Source organism: Hermetia illucens, chromosome 1 (assembly GCF_905115235.1).
Source record: "Hermetia illucens chromosome 1, iHerIll2.2.curated.20191125, whole genome shotgun sequence".
In the NCBI taxonomy this organism is placed as follows: Eukaryota; Metazoa; Arthropoda; class Insecta; order Diptera; family Stratiomyidae; genus Hermetia; species Hermetia illucens.
The window spans coordinates 93347723-93364072 of NC_051849.1; the positions used below are offsets into that span (position 1 = coordinate 93347723).

At 41.4% G+C, this 16350-nt stretch overlaps 1 protein-coding gene across 1 annotated transcript; it reads left to right on the top strand.

Annotated features, from left to right (window-relative positions):
• The first annotated feature begins 481 nt into the window (after window positions 1–481).
• LOC119650150 (UDP-glycosyltransferase UGT5-like) lies at window positions 482–8620 on the top strand. Its single transcript, XM_038052691.1, has 3 exons — window positions 482–1161; window positions 7550–7718; window positions 7786–8620. The coding sequence occupies exons 1-3, from the start codon at window positions 509–511 to the stop codon at window positions 8536–8538; spliced, it is 1575 nt and encodes a 524-aa protein (XP_037908619.1). The 5' UTR covers window positions 482–508; the 3' UTR covers window positions 8539–8620.
• The last annotated feature ends 7730 nt before the right edge of the window (window positions 8621–16350 follow it).

Genomic DNA, 16350 nt, shown 5'->3' on the forward strand with positions numbered 1-16350 from the left:
TCACTCAAATGTACGACTAGGATAATGAAAGGTGTAAGATCACATCTTTAAAGTGCATATGTAGGTCAGGTGAAATTTTGTTAAGGAACGCTTCCATCTCATTTCCAATGGATTCGCTTTGACATTTTCACATTGAAAAGTATGAAGACAACAAGAAAGATTCCTGATGAAACCGTGCTTCGAACTACTTCTGATAACTAACTGTATTACAACATCTAGAATATAAATAAGTAACATGGACCCTGAAGAACGATGAAACGCGAACTCTCATGCTCGAATTAATAATTCATAATCTGTACATGTACTATTGCGCCATAGCAAGTGAATTTTACAAACCTATTATCGTCCAACGTCCAAATATTAATTGCAGGGGCTAGTTTATTTCATCATCTGATATCAAGCGTAGCATAATTTATCTTATCGCTGTGTGTCTACATGTGGATGTATATAAATAAGATTCTCCGAACCAGGTTGAGTTCTGTTTACATTGTTATTGCGAACCAGTGAAATGTTACGCGCCGGTATTCTAACTCTACTCACAGTGTTGTTGGTGAGCTTCATCGGCACAGATTCTGCGCGGATTTTGGGATTGTTTACTTCTCATTCGAAATCACATTTGATTGTTCATATGAATACAATTCGTCCGATGATAGAACGTGGTCATAATGTCACTATTGTAACAATGATACCAGTGAAGGAACCAGACCTGAAATTTCGCCATATCAAATTGAAACAACCACATATGGACCAGAGTATGATATCCCAAGATACGAAAGGCTTCCTTAAAACAACGCAGTTGATGGTGAAAGTCACAAATGATTTCTTGGACTTGACTAATATGACGCTAAACGATCCAGAGATGCAGAAGCTGATGAGGGAGGAATCGTTTGATCTTGTCGTTTTAGGAAGTTTCTTCAATGATTTCCTCGTCGGTGTAGCTGGACACTTCAAATGCCCACTCATTATTAACTGGTCGGGAGCTCCCATGCACCACTTGAGCAAACTGGTCGGGAATCCCCTTGAGCTATCCTACGTTCCCGCTTTATTAAGTGGTTTACAACAGCCAATGGGGTTCTTTGACCGGGTTGGAAACTATATATTCTCTGCAGTAGAATTCGGGATGTTCCATTATTTAAACTATCGAATGAGCCAATATTATGAGTAAGTATAGCTAGAAATAGCTTGAATAAATTTCAGATCCGATAGCAAACCTCTAATCCCAATACAGTGTCTAAGTGTATGGCTACCAAACAAACCTTCATACAGTACCATCACCGATCTTGATGTGTTTGAGTCTATGATAATTACGATTTGGCCGACAATCTACACTTACCAACCTGACTGGTAACTAAGTTGCGACTTATTTGCCACAGATCATGCAACTTAATTAGCCATCCACCCATCCATCCATTAAGTTCTAAAATCTTGAAAAGTAGAGGTCATGCAATGAACAACTGTTTCTGTTGCTTTGGTGAAGTCACAAAGTTGTTTGTGCATAAAGAATTTCACCTATCATACCCCTAAAAAATTCACAGAATGGTTCTGGCTCGTATAGCGGCGTTGTTGCTCCTTTCCTGGCTAGCGCGTCCGCTGCTTCATTGCCTTCTAATTCAATGTGGCCTGGAACCCAGAGCGGTTGGCCCTTATTAAGTGAGTTCAGAATAATAACAATTTTGACTTGGAACACTGTATTAAAAATAATCTTTCATATGATCGTAATCATGTGGATGGTCCAATCAACGACAGTAACGACAGATTTCCGATCCATAATGATAATCAATTTATGTATTGAGCTAAATTCTGACTTTTTGAGCCACGGTAACATGTTGATAAACACTACTCTTTCTAAGAAAATTTAAATCATCTCAGCCGAACTAAAGCCATTGGACTCAACCTTGCGAAAGTACTCTTTGGAACGCTCTGTTATCTACACATAGATTTTAGGTTTTACTTATATCCCTTATTGCAAGGAAAACCTTCCAACTATTTGTTTTTTAACTCATAAAGTTGCTTACACCCCTACTATTCCGCACCATCTATTTCTAGAGCGACCCTGCTATTCCAGGATATTGGATTTCGTTGTAATCCATTCTCGCAGTCCTATTTAATCCTTCTCCCGTCCGTATTTTGGTTGGTTCCACTTCCAATTTCTCCCAACAATCCTGGGCTTACCTCGATTTTACTTTCTTCTTTCCTTCTTCTATTTTTCTTGTATTTCTTCTCCACCTTTCCTACGTGTAAACTGTTTCGAGTCACTTGGACCTAGCCGACGCCTGGTTAACTAAAAATATAAAATCTCTTTTCTTTCATGAGCAATTTTCAACAAAAGGCTGGAAAAGGGCAAGTTTCTGTAGCTTTGCAAAGAGTCCCTTATGATCCCTATTTTCACAGGCGGAAACATGATTCTAACTGGTATTTACTACCCCATTTCACTCGTCTCCTCCTACTAAAATATGGTAAATTTAACTTTATTTGAATAGATATCGAAATGGGATGTATTTTGAGGCCTAGATTTCATATAGATTCACCATTGCGATTTTTTCAGATTCTTCGGTTCGAAGGGTTCTGAGAACGAGACCAGTTTTAGTTTTTGGTGCACTCATTTTGCGCCCTCACTCCCCTATGTTTCATCCAATATCAGAAATGAAATAAGTTTTGAAAAGTACTAATTGAGTCCTTTAATTTGATACTCCACTTGACCATATTCTGTGAAAAAAAATGCTAAACCTCTTTTTCGCATGTGGGGAGGCTTCCTTCAAACTCAACACAAAATAGCGCCACTTGCTATATGTAAAGGTTTTCACACCACACCTTCTCACCAAATTTTGTGACAATTGGATCAGCCGTTTCGGATTAAATCGAGTGTGGTAGACAACCAGATAGACATTGAATCGATTGTAACAAGGTTTTGTTTCACACACAATTAGTCGATTGTAAAAACCACCTAATGCGGTTTCCCCCTTAATGCATTTATGTCTCTGTTTCGGCTTTACTCGGGAATCCTTTCCCTATACCTCTGATGGACAAGGACTGCGAAGTGTTTCAATCTCATTACTCTGGGTTCGAATCCTAGTCATCATGAACGTCTGTGTTCGTCTTGTGTTTCCTCGTTCTTCTGAGTTTATCACTTGAACAGCGTTAAGTCTAATGATTTTCAAACTCAATCTCGTTAAAAAATTACAGGAAAAAAACAATAAAACGTAGGGATTGTATGGATGCCCAATACTTCATTAAAGCTCTATTCATACTATCCAACACGTAGCGTGCCCAACATCGATCGCCTGCTACTGGATAGAATTAACACTATCATAATAAATGTAAAGAAGATTTTTTTTGTGTCTACGCTAGGTGCTGGATGGTACCATACGAATAAGTTCCAAATGGGCAGCTCTGCTTAATCGGAGATTATCTTTCTCGTAACGCATCTAGCGCAGACATTTTCGAAGCTCCCTGAGCACCTACCTTCACTGGTAAATCATGGGTTCCTTTAAATGTCTTCCTAGTTTCAAGCATAGGAAAATATATAGACTTGTAATTCATCCGAAAACATTAGGCAATTCGAAAAGCGCTTTAGATATCCTGGAGCACCTATGCCGATGCACATTTAATTCCGCTTCAGCTGGTTGAACTGAATGTATCTTTGGCTTCCAATGTCAGCATAGCACAGCAGCAACAGGAATTCAGTGCATCTATTGCAAGGCTCATCATCGTGGTTATTGCATCCGCAGTTGAGTGAGCACATCGAAACCTACACTGGCATTGCGGCAGGCCATTGTCGCTTTCGACAATGCATAATAGTCTGTTGTTTGGACTCTTTCTATCATTATCTCCACTATACCCAACACGCAGATCAGACAATATGATGTTGCATCTCCAGATAGCTTATTTCATAACTATTTATGTTTTCATGATTATTATCTTCTCTGACACAAAATTTAGAATATCAATAAATAACTAATACCTTATAACTACTAAATCTAGAGATTTTTTCAAACGCTGCAAAAAGGATTTAGACTACATAAACTTTAATGAACTTAAAAAAAAATTATAAACTTAAATAAGTGCAAAATGAAACAGCAAAAACACCGCAGAAACTCTTCGAATGCCTTCTTTCAGCGTATTTCCGGTTCATGCCCAAAGTGCAGATGCTCCCCAATACCCTAATTTATCTCTTTTGCCGCGGTTTCTTCTCTTGTCTGAACCGCACGGACTATCATGAAATCCCACGGACTCTCATAAAATCGTTGATAATAATCAGGGCCGAAACGTGGATTGGTACCCACGATGGAGCATAAAACCTGGGAAACGCCTACTGCTGAACCAACACTAACAGCTCTACTATCAAACCCTATCCCCACCTCCACGTAGTGATCGCTAGGAGTTCTTTCTTTATGAAAAACTGCCCACACAGAGACAGATGAAGGCGAGTCTCCCCCCCCCGAAAAACGGGGCAAAATGTACCAACTGGTCCTCCAGGTTAGGGGTTGGGTAGGGCTGACAACCCTATGCAGAAAACCGATGTTACGAAGCCACGAAAGGAGCCTCGGACAGGATGGATCTTACAACGACGAGCCCGGCAACGACAACGGATTAACGATTTGCGCATTTTCTCATGGAACGTTTGCTCCCTGTACAGACCGAATACTGCTGAGGAGCTAGTCGATACCCTGTCCCAACATAGTGCTGATGTAATAGCGTTACAACAGATGCGATGGGCAGGGACCGGTTTCCTGGAGAAGAGCCACTACACCATATATTGTAGTGGCCATCTAGTAAACCATGTGTTCGGAGTAGGTTTCTTAGTCAGCCAAAAAATGAAATCTACTGTTACCTGCTTTGAAAATATAAGCGAAAAGCTATGCACTCTGCGCTTGCACTGCAAGTTTAGAAATATAAGCCTCATAAACGTTCACGCCCCTACAGAGGAGACTGCAAAGTCGGAGAAGGATACCTTCTACGAGGCAGTTGAGCGGAGCCTCGAAGTCTGTCCTAAGTATGATATCAAAATCATACTCGGAGATTTCAACAGTCAAGTAGGGACAGAGCCCGTATTCAGGCGATACGTTGGCTCCCATAGCTTACACGAAAAAACAAATGATAACGGACTGCGGACTATTCAATTAGCAGGGTCACACGAAATGGTTGTTGGAAGTACCTGGTTTGCACGGAAAGCGGTCCACAAACATACGTGGGCCTCTCCACACGGGACCACTTTCAACGAAATTGAACACGTGCTGATTGGACGCCGTCACCTCTCAGCCTTGATGAATGTCAGAACATATAGGAGGACCAATATAGACTCAGATCACTATCTCGTTGGCATGATGCTCCGAGGTCGAATTACGACACCACCTACAATTCTCTCTGACAATCAGGTGAAAGTGAATATTGAAGCCATTCAAAATACAAGCCCCCCGCGACACCTATAAGAAGGAAATGGATGCCGCAATAACCGCAGTCAACAGAGGGCCGCATACCGAGTAATGTTGCATTCTCAAAGAACGCGGGCACACGCAGAGACTTATCACGAACTCCGTCGAGCGGAGAAGCGACTTCACAGATGAGAAAGGAAGCCTGGGAGAACCAACAAGTCTGTGAACTCGAAAAGTACAGGGAGAAAGTTTTACCAACAAGTCAGCAGGATGAAGCCTAACACACCACGATGCTCATCCTACCGAGACAAAAATGGAAATCTGATTTCCAACAGAATGGGCATATTGGACCGATGGATTGACTATTTTGAACTACTGAACAACCAGAACATCGGCGAGTTGGAGGTCCCGCCAACTGAAGACGATGGACAAATACTGCCACCACCAAGTATAGGAGAAACAGTCCGCGCAATTCATCCGCTTAAAAATCATAATTCGCCAGGAGCCGATGGAATTACAGCCGAATTAGTTAAATATGGAGGCGACCAGTTACACCAAGTAGTTCATCAACTTGTGCTCAAAGTATGGGACAGCGAATCAATGCCTGACGATTGGCAATGAGGCATTATTTGTCTCATAGATAAAAAAGGAGATATCACACAGTGCAGCAATTATAAAGGTCTCACGTTGCTGAGTACTATATATAAGATATTCTCCACCATCTTGCTAGGCCGGATAGCCCCATACGCCCAGGACATCATTGGCCCTTACCAAAGAGGCTTCACTCCAGGCAAATCAGCAACAAATCAGATTTTCTCTCTGCGGCAAGTGATGGAAAAGCTGCTGGAATATGGACAACAGTTGCACCATCTATTCATCGAATTTAAAGCCGCCTATGATAACATAGCTAGGGTAAAACTGTACGCGGCTATCAGAGAATTCGGTATCCCGACGAAATTGATAAGACTGACTAGGCTGACCCTGACCAATTTGCGAGGCCAGATAAAAGCAGCAGAATCACTCTGAAGACCATTCGACATCAAAAAATGTCTACGACAAGGGGATGCCCTATCATACGTCCTCTTTAACCTGGTCCTCGAGAAAGTGATCCGTGATGCTGAGGTAAATGCAAGAGGTACGATCCTCTTTAAGTGCACCCAACTACTGGCCTATGCTGACGATATCGCCATCATGGGAAGAATCACCCGAGATGTACAAACTGCATTGATTCAGATTTAGCAGGCGGCGCGAGATCTTGAGCTGCACATCAATCAAGGTAAGACAAAGTATATTGTGGCAATGTCAGCATCGAAAACCAACCAACCAACAACATCAAACCGCACTGGTCAAACAGGAATAAGGATAGGAGGATACAATTTTGAGACCGTTGATAATTTCTCCTATCTAGCGTCGAAAATTACAACCGAGCTACGATGATGAAATTCACGCACGGTTGTCGTCAGCCAACAGAGCCTATTTCAGCTTACAAAAACTGTTCCGCTCGAAACGTCTCACCATAGTGTCAACGATCTTACTGTACAAGACAATGAGCTTGCCAGTCCTCATGTATTCCTCGGAGGCTTGGGTTCTTAGCAAGAAAAATTGCGAACTCTTGGCCGCGTTCGAGAGAAGAATCCTCAGAAGAATTTTTGGCCCCCTACATGAGGATGGACGATACCGTAGCCTATATAACGACGAAATCTATGAGCGATTTCACGACCTTCCAGTTGTGGATAAAATCCGGCTCAATAGGTTACGGTAGGCGGGTCACTTAATCCGTATGGATGAGGATAATCCCACCCGGAAAATCTATAAGGGCAATATCTATGGTAGAAAAAGAAGACGAGGCAGACCCTGTCTAAGATGGAGCGATGGTGTAGGTCAGGACGCCAGACAGCTTTTAGGGATATCGAATTGGTGGACCTCGGCGCAAAACCGGGATGTCTGGAATTCCTTATTAAGGCAAGCCTAGACCGGATACCGGTTGTTGCGCCGTTTATGATGATGATCGAATTTCGTTGATTTACAATTTCTTGACTTACTTAACTTTACATGTTACTCAACAATATACCCAAGTGAAGCCTCGGATGTTTTCAAATTCTTCTCGAATCTAAAAGCTCAACATATAATGTATTTTTAAAACAGTCTTTATAAATTATGAAAATAAATGTTTGCAGGCATAACTTCCCATCAGCTAAATATCCATCATACGAGGAAATGAAAAAGAACGTCTCACTGCTGTTCGTGAACACTTATTTGAGCCAAGGATCTATCCAACCGTACGTGCCAGCCATCATACAAATCGGGGGAATTCAAATAAAACCAAAACCCGATCCACTACCACAAGTAAGCTTAGAAAATATGCTGTGTTAATAAGAAGGACTTATGCTGATTATAACTTACATTATTTTAGGATATTAAAGAATTCCTAGACAGTGCATCAGAATCAGGGGCCATTTACTTCTGCTTAGGATCAAATATTAATGCGGACTATCTTACACCCGAATTCGTCGACATAATATTCAAAGTTCTCTCCAGTCTCAAACAGAAGATAATTTGGAAATGGGATAAGGAGGAACTTCCAGGAGAGTCTCCAAATATTCTTTATAAGAAGTGGCTGCCGCAGGACGATATTCTTGCCCATCCAAATTTGAAGCTTTTCATCACTCATGCTGGCGGTGGAGGAGTTGCAGAAGCCCAATATCATGGTGTTCCAATGGTGGCAATCCCCTTCTTCGCCGATCAATTCTCCAATGCAAATAAATTACAAAACGAAGGCCATGGTATCGTTGTGGATCGGGGGACTCTGACAGAGAAATCGTTCCGACAAGCTGTTTTCGAAGTTTTGGAGAATACTATCTATAGAGAGAATGTCCAGAGATTTTCCAGAGTATTTAGAGATAGACCCTTGAGTGCTAAGGACACAGCAGCCTATTGGATGGAATATGTTTTGAGGCATAAAGGAGCAAAACATATCCAGAGTCCGGCAGTTCACATGAATGCCATGCAATACCACGGACTTGATGTGATTGCCTTCCTCATTGGTCTGGCTTACGTAGTCTGGGAATTAGTTAAATTTATTTGGAAAGTGACTGTAGGAGTCTTATACAGAAAGATTTGTAAAAAGAGTAAGGAAAATGCTAGTTCTAAGAAAAAAAACCAATGATCTTATTTTCTATTTAAATTAAATATTAATTTAGATAATTTTACGTCCTAACTTTTAAGAATAAATATGTTTTATACGATTATTTTCTAAAGTTTCTATTGGAAATTTTTGGAAATTTGAAACACGCACGACTTCTGGATAGGTATATTTGTATGCCAAATTTTTCATCTGACGGTCTTTCAAGGATTTGCAATTAACTTTTCCATGAAAACTTGTTAAAATAGCGATATGGAAATCTTGAAATTCCATGCATACCGGAAATGGAATGTTTCGCGTCAAATTGAAGCAGAGGAAAAGTGCTTTCCTTTGCTTTCCTCTCGTTCTGAAAACGAGCGGAGTCGGCACGTCTTAATAGGATGCCTCACTTCTTTCGGACATAAGCTTAGGACGGGTAAAGCCTCAAGACATTGAGCGTAATAATCTGTCAAACTGGGCAGGACAGACTGATGCGAAGTACGGCCTTCTGGGAGCCAATCGATTTCTATCTGGAGTAATGTATGGCTCTCCAGGAGCCAAGTTTCTAGTCAACCAAGACCACTAGTGGGTGGCGGTAGCCATATCTTCTACGGGTTGACTCTACTATTAACGAAACGCTACGGACAAAGACCGAGGAGTCGAAAACCGCTTCCAATGCAGTGCGTTATGCAAACCATCCGCATTGGATAGTTTGTAGTCTGGAATAACTGACTGTATCCGAACGGAGCCTTACTAATACCTGGTCTCCTCAGCTAAGGGAGAGGGGGGGGGGCATGACTCGGCGGACCTCCATACTCGAGGGAATTAAATGAGTAATGCAATAAACCAAATCAATAAATCAAATAACAAAGAAGTGAGACTCCGTACCGCACACAAACTGGGCCATCATGCCGAGGCGCATCTCCGTAACACTGAAAGCCAGGTGACCACTGCCAAGAAAGGAGAACTTGGAGGGGGGGTAAGCAGTGGAGCTAAGGTCAACATTGCGAAGACCACAACCAACAAAGCAGGGACGCGCAAAGATTTGTCTGAGGTCATCATATGAGACGTAAGAAAGGAGACCGGCCTCAATGGTGCAGGTGTCAAATGATATCTACGCTGTCTTAAGGCAGGTCTGAAACCAGAGAAGGCCCCCAAAAAGGCTCAGGGAAGATTTAAGCTTTCAACATAAGTTCTAAGAAAGGGGAGTGGAAATCAACTTTTGAGAGGGAAATGCTCGGAGGAAGCCTAAACCTGAGCCCAAGAGAGAGAAAATTTCGGAGCGGTCAGGGTTGAAGGGAGGAACCTGGAGGCCTTCCGTTAACTAACTAACTGGAACCCCCCGAAAGAATCCTCTTCCGCGACTGAAGGCGTACAGAAAAAAAGAAGCTAGACGATCTTGATCTAGACCTCCTAGAGCTTAAGTCGGACAGCAAAACGCAAGGAAGTGGCATGTCGGAAGAGGAAAGTAATGTTCCAACATTGGAAAAGTGCGAAAGTGCGGCCAAGCACTAACGGAGCCGATGGTCACCAGTGAAATAGCCCAGGAAAACCTTAATCATACAAACGCTTCATCTGCAGTAATTGCAAGGGCAAGTTCGAGGAATAACATTGGAAACGTACTGGCACAAGAACATTGGTGATACCGGGGGCAGATTGGCAGTCTGCAAGGAGGAAGTAAATTGGTAATTTGGAATTCCTCTTGAGGAAAACCAATAGCTTGCATCATTTTCGAAAGAAAATTGTGATACTTATGTTTTTCAGAGTTTATAACTGATGACATCTTGGGTATCCAGTTTCCTCAGGAAGAACTTGTGAGGCAGTTGCAGCATCAGAATACTTCCCAGGAGACGATACCTGGATCCCACCTGAATTAATCGTTAGACCGGCAAAGTTCGGCGCGAAAAAGGCAGTACCATTTCTTATTGCCAGCGATGTCAACACGCACCATGAGGTGTGGGGAAGCAGCGACGTTAATTGAAGAAGTGAGTAGCTTCTGGAATTCATTCTCAGTAATAAATTAGAAATATATAATATAATGTAGGAAACAAACCAATATTCGTGACCAGCATCAGAAAAGACGCACTAGATATAACTTTAACGAACGTTGGATCACACAATCACACAATAATCAGATTCGACATTAATGGTAACTCGGAAGTAAGTAGAAAATTAAGGAATCCCAAGAGAACAGACTAGGACTCCTACACCTGACGCCTGAGTGACAACATGTCTCACCCACAGTTTGACGTTGAAGGCCTCAACAGAGTCGTCATTGACGCATATAAGGCCAGATGGTCGGCTAAGACAATCAAGTAATCAAGGGATGTACCCTGGTGGACCAGGAACCCAGCTTCAACTCGACCAAAGAAACTGCAGACTAGCAAAAGTACAAAAGGGCACTGGCGATGCAATGCGATCAGCTGAATGCTGAAAACGGGTACTTTCTGCACAAAAGCCTACATATTTACATATACAGTACGTATATTGGATACCACTGGTTTAATGTACAAATATACAATATCTATCTGAATTAGGCGCAACCCCAAAGCTTCATTAGCATGTACCTGTAAATATATACATATGTATGCCTCGAGTAATTGATATTGTTTAACTAAAACAAAATGTTTCCCTCCGGCCCCCATTCATGTGAGCTCACTTTGTTGAGGTGTTGACGAATTGCTGTGTTATGATGACGTTTTAGAATACGCGAAATTCATATCAACTGTAAAAGTTTCATCTTCTATAACTTTCTTCCTTCCTTCAAAATGTTGTGCTTCCAACATGAGCGTGGGGGGAGGGGGGTTCCGGCTAAATTTCTAAAATATTAACTTCATTTGTGACATGTTACACTCTTTGAGGGTCATATTTTGAGTCCTCACTCGCCTACATTTCATCCGATATCAAATACCATCCACTAGTTCTAAAAGTACTAACTGAGCCCTTTCAGTTGACACCCTACATGGTCATATTCTGTGAATAAAAAGTTGCACCCCCTTTCACATATATGGGGAGCCACTTCTCAAACTCAATACAAAATGGTGCCATTAACTGTGTGTAAAGAAATTACCAGACCACACACTCTGATCAAATTTCGTGACAATCGGTCCAGCCGTTTCCGAATAAATACCCCGAGGATTACCCTCGAGACCATTCACCACCAACAGCGGTCTAAGACCAGGGGATACCCTATCATGCATCATTTCTACTCTGGCCGTGGAAAAAATGGTCTGGAATGCTGATATAAATGGGAGGGGACAATCCTTTTCAAGTCCATCCAACTACTGGCCTATGCTGGCAATATCGACATTATGGGAACGATAGCCCGTTATGTGGAATCTGCCATTACCCAAATTGGTAACGTCATCAAATGGTAATGGTCAAATGGGAACAGTACTACTAAGGGATATATCTATGAAACTGTCGGTAACTTCTCCTATTTAGGACAGAAAATCACAACCGATACGACAACGGTTGCGTTGTACGGTCATTCAATTCGTATGAGTGAAAGGTTTTGTTGATTTTTTACTCAAGAATATTTGGGTAGACGATGGTTCCATTTATACATAGTTCATGGTATATATACGTAGAATCTACCCGATATTCAACTCGGTGTATTACTGACAGTAGTACATTGTAATTTGACGAAAAAGAGGCAACACATTTTAACATGAGACGATACAATGAAAAATGCTAAGAAGTAACGTCCTCTCAAATATTTTTACATAAGAAACAAACCAAACTTTTTAACTTGTTGTTTGTTTGATGGATTGGAAATCTTTAAAAAACACTCGCCTTTACGTAGCTGCGTCTAAATAAAGTATATTTCACTAACTTATTAATCTAAACTATGACTAAATTTATAATTCTAATGGCTTATATGTGGACTAATTACTAAATAAATATTAGTTAGGTATGCATGAGTGGCGGCATCAACAACACCACGCCGCATTGCAGGCAACAGTTTCAGTACTCGTCGAAGCACACCTCTCCACAGCTGAGGTTCGGGACGAATTCTAAACAGCGTTTAAAGAATTCTCGGAAATGGATCCTTTGCCTAGACCAGGTATTCCCAGGCCCTATTCATTTCCAGCAACTCCGAGAATTCTGTTTCACATCAATAATGAGATTGCATCTCGACTCTGTGCTGATATGTCGCTGCTGCAACCAGAATTACTTCGGTGTTGTGGTGAAGTTGCGGCTGTCAGATTGCACGTCATAAGCAGTTCGAAGAACTGGAGGGGCCGAGGTCTAAATCGGGTCCAGAACTTCTGACACAAAAAGTTCACCATTATACATGGTCGTTCGGCACAGAATAAGGAGGAATATCCATCCTTCCTCACTGCAGGGATTAATTACCTTATCCCTTAGAAAGACACGGTCTAGGACCTCGCAGACACAATACCGATATTTTGCTTACCAACCCTCTACAAATTCATAACGTCCACCATTAGGTGAAGAGTCAATGCGCAGCACGAAGCCAATAACATTCTGTCCAACGAGCAGAAGGGCTTCCGAGTCGGTTCAAAGGGTTACAAAGAGCAACTCATTATCGACTTGGTAGTTGTAGGACAAGGAACTAGAGGCCAAAGAAACCTCTTTAGTTGCTATATCCATTATGCCAAGGATTTTGATAGCGTTCCACCTACCTGGCTAATCGATATCCTACATCTGTATCGCATTGATCCGAAACTAATAAAGTTTTTCATGGAAGGGTGGCATATGACATAGTCAGTGCGTTCATCTGAAGGTGCCAATACATCGGAGCTTATCCACGTACGGAGAGGCATCTTTCGGGGGCATTCTTTGAGTCCCCTTTGGTTTTGCATGGCGCTAAATGCCCTTTCATGGTTAGAGGGAATGGTTTTGCAATAAAGTATGGCCTACGTACTAAGGGCGAACTGACACTTAATGTACTTAGATGGCATCAAGTTGTATGCTGGTACTAACGACCATCTTAGAAGTCTGTTGAGAATAGTAGAAATGTTCAGCCATGACATTCGGATGGAGCTTGGATTAGACCAGTGTCGAAAGGTCCGCAAAGGTCATTACGAGCCGCATGCCGGACATAGCATTGGTGACCTCAACATCCAAGCTATGACCCAGAGAGACTTCTATAAGTACCAGGGAATTCTGAAAGATGCTCTGCTGTCCGAATTCCTCCGACGTGTGAAATTGGTGCTGAAATTGCATCTCTTGGGGAAAAATAAAATAAGCGCATTGAATGTATTCGCTATCCCTGGCTTCAGCACTTGGAATATTGCCGTGGACAAAGACCGATCTGTGTTAGAGTAGTTCATTCAAGACCGTAACGGTACACTACAGAATTACAATACCCTATACGAGACAATCACGTACTCTAACCACTCAGTTATCCAGACTATTAAAGTATACTCTAAAATATTGCAAACGAAGGATTTATACAGAATGACTGAAGAATGAACATTCGCAAACTTGTAAGATGAGCGAAAAACAAAACCAAACATTATGCAGGCTGGGCTGAGGATGTCAACTTAATTACAATTAAATCGAATGTTACGCCAAAATCCTATAAGAGTGAACAACTGAAAGTGGTTGAGATTTCAGAATAACTAACTTGAAGTATTTACTAGCATGAAGTGCAACCTTATTTTGCATATACCAACCGGATAGAGTATCGAGATTTTATTGTAGGTTATTCAGTTCTGCAGGTGGGTCATCAATAGAAAATAGTTTTAAATCGTCCGCATACAAAAGAGAACGATAAGTATATAGGGAAGCAAGATTATTAATAAACAAGAAAGAAAGAAAGGATGGAACCCCGCGGGACTCCAGATGAGAGAAACCAAGTCGGGAAACAGCAAAATGGACGTTTTAAGTGTGAAAGGTTTTGTGTATTTCTTCTATAGAAACTTTGGAGTGGACATTTGTTCCACTACTACCTAGCAGGTAATATATGCATATACTATGCGAGAATATCCACTTTCGTTTCATACCTACATTCAAAGCCTTGAATTTGCACAAAAGTGACAACTTTGACAAAGTTATCTTTGTCTATGTTATAACCAAAATTCCCGCAAAATTTCGTGGTTATAGTAACGTACTATTATTAACTGGATTTGAACAGATATCAATACGGAGGGTATTTCGGAGGTTAGGCACCATATAGTGGCAATCTCTTGATTTTTTTCAGATATTTCGGTTGGGTAGTTTCTGAGATTGTGTCCGTGAAAGAAATGATCACTTTTGACCCCCGGCAGTCCCCACCTTTCCATCCAATGTAAAAACTAAAACCGGCTTCGGAAAGTATTAACCATAATTTTATACCCCACATGGCTATACTTGGTGACAAGAAGGTTGACACGCCCCCTTTTGCATGCATGGGAACCCCCCCCCCCCCCCCCCACCCTTAAATTCTACGTAAAAGGATGCACGAGCTTTCACAGTTCCCACCTTTCCACCGAATTTGGTGTCAATCGCTACACCCGTTTCCGAGAAAAATGCGTGTGACGGATGGACAGACAAACATTAAACCGATTTTAATAGAGTAAACAAAACCCTATTAAAATATATAAACAAAACCTTAAAAAAAAATTCTTTTTAGCGCGACTTAGCTCTTAGGACGCTTCGGAATGTGTTATGTTCCAATTTTAACGTCCGGAATACGATGCCATATTATCAACAAATACCGTTACTTCTTCATCAACATTGAGACTAAGTAATTTCCAGACGTAAATTGAACGCAACATTAAAAGCCAACCCTTGCGATATCGAAAACAAACTCGTTTTTGGAATGCTTATCGATTCTTGAACTTTAACATACTGTGGACCTACTTGTTGTAATTTATCATAGTTATTTTTTTAGCTTTTAGCTTATTATGAGAAATCAATTCAAAAAAGAAACTAGCGCTTTGCGACCTCTTTCCGAAACATTGTAAACTTTATTTGGGAGATGGGCAACTGCATTCCGGGCACTGAGATCTTTGCGGATGTCTAGTTGATGCGAATGTATGACGTTATTTGTTTCCAAATGATAAACCATGTGCTTTTTATCATGATACCATAATATGTGAAAAGTTGTACATTTCAGGATGTAAATAAGGGAGTGATTACTATCATTTCATGCCATCGAGAAAGATTACCTATTATAGGCCACTATTTACTACATATGTTTTAGCTATCTTTTAATTACAGCGGCAATAGTTATTTTATTAAAAACCGTCCTATCTCATGTTTTAATTCCGATATAGCCGCCAGAAAGTTTGCTGAAATCCCCAAGTACAAACCTTTCATATTGATGGCCGATTACTTCGGTCGTAATGTTAGTTTCATCGATTTAATTTTACAATCGTTCTCCAATACTAGAAAAGAACTTAAACGGTTAACAATTGATATTTTTTTCATCAGATATAGTTGCGTGGGATATTAAACGAAAGGAATCGACTTGTACTTTCCGAGGTCAGTCCTAGTTTTGACATTCATTAGAAACGCAAGGAGTGCGGGGTAATTTTTTCACAGTTCCATTCTCAGAAGCTGGTATGCCGTGCCCAGACTTCAAAGATCCCTCCATACTGATATCTACTTGTCTACTGTGCAAAGGAAAGGAGGGTGTGGATCATCGGTACATTGCAGACAGCAGCAGGTGCCCGGAATACAGGAGAGCCCTTAGCACCAATCGCAGATGAGGTTGATACAAATCAACCTCAACCACTGCGAGGCAGCGCAGGATCTACTCGCGCAAACCATCCGCGAGAAAAACATCGATGTGGCCATACTAAGCGAACCATACCGAAACCATGGTGGTAGCGTTTGGGTCAAAGACCAAACGGGTCAAGCAGCGCTATGGACTTGTGGAGAACAACCCTTCCAGGAAATAAT

Excerpts from the sequence above, each read along its gene's own strand:
- LOC119650150 (XM_038052691.1), top strand. The coding sequence starts at position 509 with ATGTTACGCGCCGGTATTCTAACTCTACTCACAGTGTTGTTGGTGAGC. Across the intron at positions 1,162-7,549 it reads CGAATGAGCCAATATTATGA|GCATAACTTCCCATCAGCTA; the intron begins GTAAGTATAGCT and ends AAATGTTTGCAG. Across the intron at positions 7,719-7,785 it reads AACCCGATCCACTACCACAA|GATATTAAAGAATTCCTAGA; the intron begins GTAAGCTTAGAA and ends ACATTATTTTAG.